Below are 12,181 nucleotides of genomic sequence, written 5' to 3'. Positions count from 1 at the left end.
TATATTGTATTATGGTATATTGTATTATATACAGTATACCACTACTGTGTTATATACAGTATACCACCACTAGGTTATATACAGTATACCACCACTAGGTTATATACAGTATACCACCACTAGGTTATATACAGTATACCACCACTAGGTTATATACAGTATACCACCACTAGGTTATATACAGTATACCACTACTAGGTTATATACAGTATACCACTACTAGGTTATATACAGTATACCACCACTAGGTTATATACAGTATACCACCACTAGGTTATATACAGTATACCACCACTAGGTTATATACAGTATACCACCACTAGGTTATATACAGTATACCACCACTAGGTTATATACAGTATACCACCACTAGGTTATATACAATATACCACCACTAGGTTATATACAGTATACCACTACTGTATTATATTCAGTATACCACTACTAGGTTATATACAGTATACCACCACTAGGTTATATACAGTATACCACTACTGTGTTATATACAGTATACCACCACTAGGTTATATACAGTATACCACTACTGTATTATATACAGTATACCACCACTAGGTTATATACAGTATACCACTACTGTATTATATACAGTATACCACTACTAGGTTATATACAGTATACCACCACTAGGTTATATACATTATACCACCACTAGGTTATATACAGTATACCACCACTAGGTTATATACAGTATACCACCACTAGGTTATATACAGTATACCACTACTGTGTTATATACAGTATACCACCACTAGGTTATATACAGTATACCACCACTAGGTTATATACAGTATACTACCACTAGGTTATATACAGTATCCCACCACTAGGTTATATACAGTATACCACCACTAGGTTATATACAGTATACCACTACTGTATTATATACAGTATACCACTACTAGGTTATATACAGTATACCACCACTAGGTTATATACAGTATACCACCACTAGGTTATATACAGTATACCACCACTAGGTTATATACAGTATACCACCACTAGGTTATATACAGTATACCACCACTAGGTTATATACAGTATACCACTACTGTGTTATATACAGTATACCACTACTAGGTTATATACAGTATACCACTACTAGGTTATATACAGTATACCACCACTAGGTTATATACAGTATACCACTACTGTGTTATATACAGTATACCACCACTAGGTTATATACAGTATACCACTACTGTATTATATACAGTATACCACCACTAGGTTATATACAGTATACCACTACTGTATTATATACAGTATACCACTACTAGGTTATATACAGTATACCACCACTAGGTTATATACATTATACCACCACTAGGTTATATACAGTATACCACCACTAGGTTATATACAGTATACCACCACTAGGTTATATACAGTATACCACCACTAGGTTATATACAGTATACCACTACTGTGTTATATACAGTATACCACCACTAGGTTATATACAGTATACCACTACTGTATTATATACAGTATACCACCACTAGGTTATATACAGTATACCACTACTGTATTATATACAGTATACCACTACTAGGTTATATACAGTATACCACCACTAGGTTAAATACAGTATACCACCACTAGGTTATATACAGTATACCACCACTAGGTTATATACAGTATACCACCACTAGGTTATATACAGTATACCACCACTAGGTTATATACAGTATACCACTACTGTATTATATACAGTATACCACTACTAGGTTATATACAGTATACCACCACTAGGTTATATACAGTATACCACCACTAGGTTATATACAGTATACCACCACTAGGTTATATACAGTATACCACCACTAGGTTATATACAGTATACCACCACTAGGTTATATACAGTATACCACCACTAGGTTATATACAGTATACCACCACTAGGTTATATACAGTATACCACTACTAGGTTATATACAGTATACCACTACTAGGTTATATACAGTATACCACTACTAGGTTATATACAGTATACCACTACTGTATTATATACAGTATACCACTACTGTATTATATACAGTATACCACTACTGTGTTATATACAGTATACCACTACTGTGTTATATACAGTATACCACTACTGTGTTATATACAGTATACCACTACTGTGTTATATACAGTATACCACCACTAGGTTATATACAGTATACCACTACTGTATTATATACAGTATACCACTACTAGGTTATATACAGTATACCACCACTAGGTTATATACAGTATACCACTACTGTGTTATATACAGTATACCACCACTAGGTTATATACAGTATACCACCACTAGGTTATATACAGTATCCCACCACTAGGTTATATACAGTATACCACTACTGTATTATAAACAGTATACCACTACTAGGTTATATACAGTATACCACCACTAGGTTATATACAGTATACCACCACTAGGTTATATACAGTATACCACCACTAGGTTATATACAGTATACCACCACTAGGTTATATACAGTATACCACCACTAGGTTATATACAGTATACCACTACTGTATTATATACAGTATACCACTACTAGGTTATATACAGTATACCACTACTGTGTTATATACAGTATACCACCACTAGGTTATATACAGTATACCACTACTGTATTATATACAGTATATCACCACTAGGTTATATACAGTATACCACTACTGTATTATATACAGTATACCACTACTGTATTATATACAGTATACCACTACTAGGTTATATACAGTGTACCACCACTAGGTTATATACAGTATACCACCACTAGGTTATATACAGTATACCACCACTAGGTTATATACAATATACCACCACTAGGTTATATACAGTATACCACCACTAGGTTATATACAGTATACCACTACTGTGTTATATACAGTATACCACCACTAGGTTATATACAGTATACCACCACTAGGTTATATACAGTATACCACCACTAGGTTATATACAGTATCCCACCACTAGGTTATATACAGTATACCACCACTAGGTTATATACAGTATACCACTACTAGGTTATATACAGTATACCACTACTAGGTTATATACAGTATACCACCACTAGGTTATATACAGTATACCACCACTAGGTTATATACAGTATACCACCACTAGGTTATATACAGTATACCACCACTAGGTTATATACAGTATACCACCACTAGGTTATATACAATATACCACCACTAGGTTATATACAGTATACCACCACTAGGTTATATACAGTATACCACCACTAGGTTATATACAATATACCACCACTAGGTTATATACAGTATACCACTACTGTATTATATACAGTATACCACCACTAGGTTATATACAGTATACCACTACTGTATTATATACAGTATACCACTACTAGGTTATATACAGTATACCACCACTAGGTTATATACATTATACCACCACTAGGTTATATACAGTATACCACCACTAGGTTATATACAGTATACCACCACTAGGTTATATACAGTATACCACCACTAGGTTATATACAATATACCACCACTAGGTTATATACAGTATACCACTACTGTATTATATACAGTATACCACTACTAGGTTATATACAGTATACCACTACTGTATTATATACAGTATACCACCACTAGGTTATATACAGTATACCACTACTGTGTTATATACAGTATACCACTACTGTATTATATACAGTATACCACTACTAGGTTATATACAGTATACCACCACTAGGTTATATACAGTATACCTCCACTAGGTTATATACAGTATACCTCCACTAGGTTATATACAGTATACCACCACTAGGTTATATACAGTATACCACCACTAGGTTATATACAGTATACCACCACTAGGTTATATACAGTATACCACCACTAGGTTATATACAGTATACCACTACTGTGTTATATACAGTATACCACTACTAGGTTATTTACAGTATACCACTACTAGGTTATTTACAGTATACCACCACTAGGTTATATACAGTATACCACCACTAGGTTATATACAGTATACCACCACTAGGTTATATACAGTATACCACTACTAGGTTATATACAGTATACCACTACTAGGTTATATACAGTATACCACTACTAGGTTATATACAGTATACCACTACTGTGTTATATACAGTATACCACTACTGTGTTATATACAGTATACCACTACTGTGTTATATACAGTATACCACTACTGTATTATATACAGTATACCACTACTGTATTATATACAGTATACCACTACTGTATTATATACAGTATACCACTACTGTGTTATATACAGTATACCACTACTGTGTTATATACAGTATACCACTACTGTGTTATATACAGTATACTACTACTGTGTTATATACAGTATACCACCACTAGGTTATATACAGTATACCACTACTAGGTTATATACAGTATACCACTACTGTATTATATACAGTATACCACTACTGTATTATATACAGTATACCACTACTGTATTATATACAGTATACCACTACTGTATTATATACAGTATACCACTACTGTATTATATACAGTATACCACTACTGTATTATATACAGTATACCACTACTGTATTATATACAGTATACCACTACTGTATTATATACAGTATACCACTACTGTATTATATACAGTATACCACTACTGTATTATATACAGTATACCACCACTGTATTATATACAGTATACCACCACTGTGTTATATACAGTATACCACCACTGTGTTATATACAGTATATCACTACTAGGTTATATACAGTATACCACCACTAGGTTATATACAGTATACCACTACTGTGTTATATACAGTATATCACTACTAGGTTATATACAGTATACCACTACTGTATTATATACAGTATATCACTACTGTGTTATATACAGTATACCACCACTGTGTTATATACAGTATGCCACCACTAGGTTATATACAGTATGCCACCACTAGGTTATATACAGTATGCCACCACTAGGTTATATACAGTATGCCACCACTAGGTTATATACAGTATCCCACCACTAGGTTATATACAGTATCCCACCACTAGGTTATACACAGTATCCCACCACTAGGTTATACACAGTATCCCACCACTAGGTTATACACAGTATACCACCACTAGGTTATATACAGTATACCACCACTAGGTTATATACAGTATACCACCACTAGGTTATATAAAGTATCCCACCACTAGGTTATATACAGTATACCACCACTAGGTTATATACATTATCCCACCACTAGGTTATATACAGTATACCACCACTAGGTTATATACAGTATACCACCACTAGGTTATATACAGTATACCACCACTAGGTTATATACAGTATACCACCACTAGGTTATATACAGTATACCACCACTAGGTTATATACAGTATACCACCACTAGGTTATATACAGTATACCACCACTAGGTTATATACAGTATGCCACCACTAGGTTATATACAGTATGCCACCACTAGGTTATATACAGTATGCCACCACTAGGTTATACACAGTATGCCACCACTAGGTTATACACAGTATGCCACCACTAGGTTATATACAGTATCCCACCACTAGGTTATATACAGTATCCCACCACTAGGTTATATACAGTATCCCACCACTAGGATATATACAGTATCCCACCACTAGGTTATATACAGTATACCACTACTGTATTATATACAGTATACCACTACTAGGTTATATACAGTATACCACCACTAGGTTATATACATTATCCCACCACTAGGTTATATACAGTATACCACCACTAGGTTATATACAGTATACCACCACTAGGTTATATACAGTATACCACCACTAGGTTATATACAGTATACCACCACTAGGTTATATACAATATACCACCACTAGGTTATATACAGTATACCACTACTGTATTATATACAGTATACCACTACTAGGTTATATACAGTATACCACTACTGTATTATATACAGTATACCACCACTAGGTTATATACAGTATACCACTACTGTGTTATATACAGTATACCACCACTAGGTTATTTACAGTATACCACTACTGTATTATATACAGTATACCACCACTAGGTTATATACAGTATACCACTACTGTATTATATACAGTATACCACTACTAGGTTATATACAGTATACCACCACTAGGTTATATACATTATACCACCACTAGGTTATATACAGTATACCACCACTAGGTTATATAGAGTATACCACCACTAGGTTATATACAGTATACCACTACTGTGTTATATACAGTATACCACCACTAGGTTATATACAGTATACCACTACTGTGTTATATACAGTATACCACCACTAGGTTATATACAGTATACCACTACTGTATTATATACAGTATACCACTACTAGGTTATATACAGTATACCACCACTAGGTTATATACAGTATACCACCACTAGGTTATATACAGTATACCACCACTAGGTTATATACAGTATACCACCACTAGGTTATATACAGTATACCACCACTAGGTTATATACAGTATACCACCACTAGGTTATATACAGTATACCACTACTGTGTTATATACAGTATACCACTACTAGGTTATTTACAGTATACCACTACTAGGTTATTTACAGTATACCACCACTAGGTTATATACAGTATACCACCACTAGGTTATATACAGTATACCACCACTAGGTTATATACAGTATACCACTACTAGGTTATATACAGTATACCACTACTAGGTTATATACAGTATACCACTACTAGGTTATGTACAGTATACCACTACTGTGTTATATACAGTATACCACTACTGTGTTATATACAGTATACCACTACTGTATTATATACAGTATACCACTACTGTATTATATACAGTATACCACTACTGTGTTATATACAGTATACCACTACTGTGTTATATACAGTATACCACTACTGTGTTATATACAGTATACCACTACTGTGTTATATACAGTATACCACCACTAGGTTATATACAGTATACCACCACTAGGTTATATACAGTATACCACTACTAGGTTATATACAGTATACCACTACTGTATTATATACAGTATACCACTACTGTATTATATACAGTATACCACTACTGTATTATATACAGTATACCACTACTGTATTATATACAGTATACCACTACTGTATTATATACAGTATACCACTACTGTATTATATACAGTATACCACTACTGTATTATATACAGTATACCACTACTGTATTATATACAGTATACCACTACTGTATTATATACAGTATACCACTACTGTATTATATACAGTATACCACCACTAGGTTATATACAGTATACCACCACTAGGTTATATACAGTATGCCACCACTAGGTTATATACAGTATGCCACCACTAGGTTATATACAGTATGCCACCACTAGGTTATACACAGTATGCCACCACTAGGTTATACACAGTATGCCACCACTAGGTTATATACAGTATCCCACCACTAGGTTATATACAGTATCCCACCACTAGGTTATATACAGTATCCCACCACTAGGATATATACAGTATCCCACCACTAGGTTATATACAGTATACCACTACTGTATTATATACAGTATACCACTACTAGGTTATATACAGTATACCACCACTAGGTTATATACATTATCCCACCACTAGGTTATATACAGTATACCACCACTAGGTTATATACAGTATACCACCACTAGGTTATATACAGTATACCACCACTAGGTTATATACAGTATACCACCACTAGGTTATATACAATATACCACCACTAGGTTATATACAGTATACCACTACTGTATTATATACAGTATACCACTACTAGGTTATATACAGTATACCACTACTGTATTATATACAGTATACCACCACTAGGTTATATACAGTATACCACTACTGTGTTATATACAGTATACCACCACTAGGTTATTTACAGTATACCACTACTGTATTATATACAGTATACCACCACTAGGTTATATACAGTATACCACTACTGTATTATATACAGTATACCACTACTAGGTTATATACAGTATACCACCACTAGGTTATATACATTATACCACCACTAGGTTATATACAGTATACCACCACTAGGTTATATAGAGTATACCACCACTAGGTTATATACAGTATACCACTACTGTGTTATATACAGTATACCACCACTAGGTTATATACAGTATACCACTACTGTGTTATATACAGTATACCACCACTAGGTTATATACAGTATACCACTACTGTATTATATACAGTATACCACTACTAGGTTATATACAGTATACCACCACTAGGTTATATACAGTATACCACCACTAGGTTATATACAGTATACCACCACTAGGTTATATACAGTATACCACCACTAGGTTATATACAGTATACCACCACTAGGTTATATACAGTATACCACCACTAGGTTATATACAGTATACCACTACTGTGTTATATACAGTATACCACTACTAGGTTATTTACAGTATACCACTACTAGGTTATTTACAGTATACCACCACTAGGTTATATACAGTATACCACCACTAGGTTATATACAGTATACCACCACTAGGTTATATACAGTATACCACTACTAGGTTATATACAGTATACCACTACTAGGTTATATACAGTATACCACTACTAGGTTATGTACAGTATACCACTACTGTGTTATATACAGTATACCACTACTGTGTTATATACAGTATACCACTACTGTATTATATACAGTATACCACTACTGTATTATATACAGTATACCACTACTGTGTTATATACAGTATACCACTACTGTGTTATATACAGTATACCACTACTGTGTTATATACAGTATACCACTACTGTGTTATATACAGTATACCACCACTAGGTTATATACAGTATACCACCACTAGGTTATATACAGTATACCACTACTAGGTTATATACAGTATACCACTACTGTATTATATACAGTATACCACTACTGTATTATATACAGTATACCACTACTGTATTATATACAGTATACCACTACTGTATTATATACAGTATACCACTACTGTATTATATACAGTATACCACTACTGTATTATATACAGTATACCACTACTGTATTATATACAGTATACCACTACTGTATTATATACAGTATACCACTACTGTATTATATACAGTATACCACTACTGTATTATATACAGTATACCACTACTGTATTATATACAGTATACCACCACTGTATTATATACAGTATACCACCACTAGGTTATATACAGTATATCACCACTAGGTTATATACAGTATATCACTACTAGGTTATATACAGTATATCACTACTAGGTTATATACAGTATACCACTACTGTATTATATACAGTATACCACTACTAGGTTATATACTGTATATCACTACTAGGTTATATACAGTATATCACTACTAGGTTATATACAGTATACCACCACTAGGTTATATACAGTATACCACTACTGTGTTATATACAGTATATCACTACTAGGTTATATACAGTATACCACTACTGTATTATATACAGTATATCACTACTGAGTTATATACAGTATACCACTACTGTGTTATATACAGTATGCCACCACTAGGTTATATACAGTATGCCACCACTAGGTTATATACAGTATGCCACCACTAGGTTATATACAGTATGCCACCACTAGGTTATATACAGTATCCCACCACTAGGTTATACACAGTATCCCACCACTAGGTTATACACAGTATCCCACCACTAGGTTATACACAGTATCCCACCACTAGGTTATACACAGTATACCACTACTGTGTTATACACAGTATGCCACCACTAGGTTATACACAGTATGCCACCACTAGGTTATACACAGTATCCCACCACTAGGTTATACACAGTATCCCACCACTAGGTTATACACAGTATACCACTACTGTGTTATATACAGTATGCCACCACTAGGTTATATACAGTATCCCACCACTAGGTTATATACAGTATACCACCACTAGGTTATATACATTATCCCACCACTAGGTTATATACAGTATACCACCACTAGGTTATATACAGTATACCACCACTAGGTTATATACAGTATACCACCACTAGGTTATATACAGTATACCACCACTAGGTTATATACAGTATGCCACCACTAGGTTATATACAGTATGCCACCACTAGGTTATACACAGTATGCCACCACTAGGTTATACACAGTATGCCACCACTAGGTTATACACAGTATGCCACCACTAGGTTATATACAGTATCCCACCACTAGGATATATACAGTATCCCACCACTAGGATATATACAGTATCCCACCACTAGGTTATATACAGTATCCCACCACTAGGTTATATACAGTATCCCACCACTAGGTTATATACAGTATGCCACCACTAGGTTATATACAGTATGCCACCACTAGGTTATATACAGTATGCCACCACTAGGTTATATACAGTATGCCACCACTAGGTTATATACAGTATGCCACCACTAGGTTATATACAGTATGCCACCACTAGGTTATATACAGTATGCCACCACTAGGTTATATACAGTATGCCACCACTAGGTTATATACAGTATGCCACCACTAGGTTATATACAGTATGCCACCACTAGGTTATATACAGTATGCCACTACTGTATTATATACAGTATACCACTACTAGGTTATATACAGTATGCCACCACTAGGTTATATACAGTCTGCCACCACTAGGTTATATACAGTATCCCACCACTAGGTTATATACAGTATCCCACCACTAGGATATATACAGTATACCACTACTAGGTTATATACAGTATGCCACCACTAGGTTATATACAGTATGCCACCACTAGGTTATATACAGTATACCACTACTGTATTATATACAGTATACCACTACTAGGTTATATACAGTATGCCACCACTAGGTTATACACAGTATACCACCACTAGGTTATATACAGTATACCACTACTGTATTATATACAGTATACCACTACTAGGTTATATACAGTATGCCACCACTAGGTTATACACAGTATACCACCACTAGGTTATATACAGTATACCACTACTGTATTATATACAGTATACCACTACTAGGTTATATACAGTATGCCACCACTAGGTTATACACAGTAGGCCACCACTAGGTTATATACAGTATACCACTACTAGGTTATATACAGTATGCCACCACTAGGTTATACACAGTATACCACCACTAGGTTATATACAGTATACCACTACTGTATTATATACAGTATACCACTACTAGGTTATATACAGTATGCCACCACTAGGTTATATACAGTATCCCACCACTAGGTTATACACAGTATACCACCACTAGGTTATATACAGTATACCACTACTGTATTATATACAGTATACCACCACTAGGTTATATACAGTATACCACCACTAGGTTATATACAGTATCCCACCACTAGGTTATATACAGTATGCCACCACTAGGTTATACACAGTATGCCACCACTAGGTTATACACAGTATACCACCACTAGGTTATATACAGTATACCACTACTGTATTATATACAGTATACCACCACTAGGTTATATACAGTATACCACCACTAGGTTATATACAGTATCCCACCACTAGGTTATACACAGTTTCCCACCACTAGGTTATATACAGTATACCACCACTAGGTTATATACAGTATCCCACCACTAGGTTATATACAGTATACCACCACTAGGTTATATACAGTATACCACCACTAGGTTATATACAGTATACCACTACTAGGTTATATACAGTATACCACCACTAGGTTATATACAGTATACCACCACTAGGTTATATACAGTATACCACTACTAGGTTATATACAGTATACCACCACTAGGTTATATACAGTATACCACCACTAGGTTATATACAGTATACCACCACTAGGTTATATACAGTATACCACCACTAGGTTATATACAGTATACCACTACTAGGTTATATACAGTATACCACCACTAGGTTATATACAGTATATGTACTATACAGTATACTGATGGCCTGTACACAACTCTGTTTGAATGACTGGTCTGTTCCTTCAAATAGGGGAATTTCAAACATTTCCTAATGTTTCTGTGTGTGTGTTAGATATGACTGGGGCTCAGGACGGCAGTGTTCGT

The 12,181-nt window shown here is 34.4% G+C and overlaps 1 protein-coding gene across 3 annotated transcripts in view; it reads left to right on the top strand.

Annotated features, from left to right (window-relative positions):
* The window catches only part of LOC129844864 (dmX-like protein 2), a 134,477-nt gene that overhangs the window by 113,582 nt on the left and 8,714 nt on the right, over positions 1-12,181 (top strand). For all 3 annotated transcript variants that reach the window (XM_055913024.1, XM_055913023.1, XM_055913026.1), the window contains one exon: positions 12,150-12,181. This exon is cut by the window's right edge and continues 96 nt beyond it. In XM_055913024.1, the coding sequence (XP_055768999.1) occupies positions 12,150-12,181 (32 nt within the window). The remainder of the gene's footprint in view (positions 1-12,149) is intronic.

This window comes from Salvelinus fontinalis, unplaced genomic scaffold (genome assembly GCF_029448725.1).
Source record: "Salvelinus fontinalis isolate EN_2023a unplaced genomic scaffold, ASM2944872v1 scaffold_0242, whole genome shotgun sequence".
Lineage (NCBI taxonomy): Eukaryota > Metazoa > Chordata > Actinopteri > Salmoniformes > Salmonidae > Salvelinus > Salvelinus fontinalis.
Note: the sequence above shows the minus strand (reverse complement) of the source record. Positions and strands in the feature narration are given on the sequence as shown.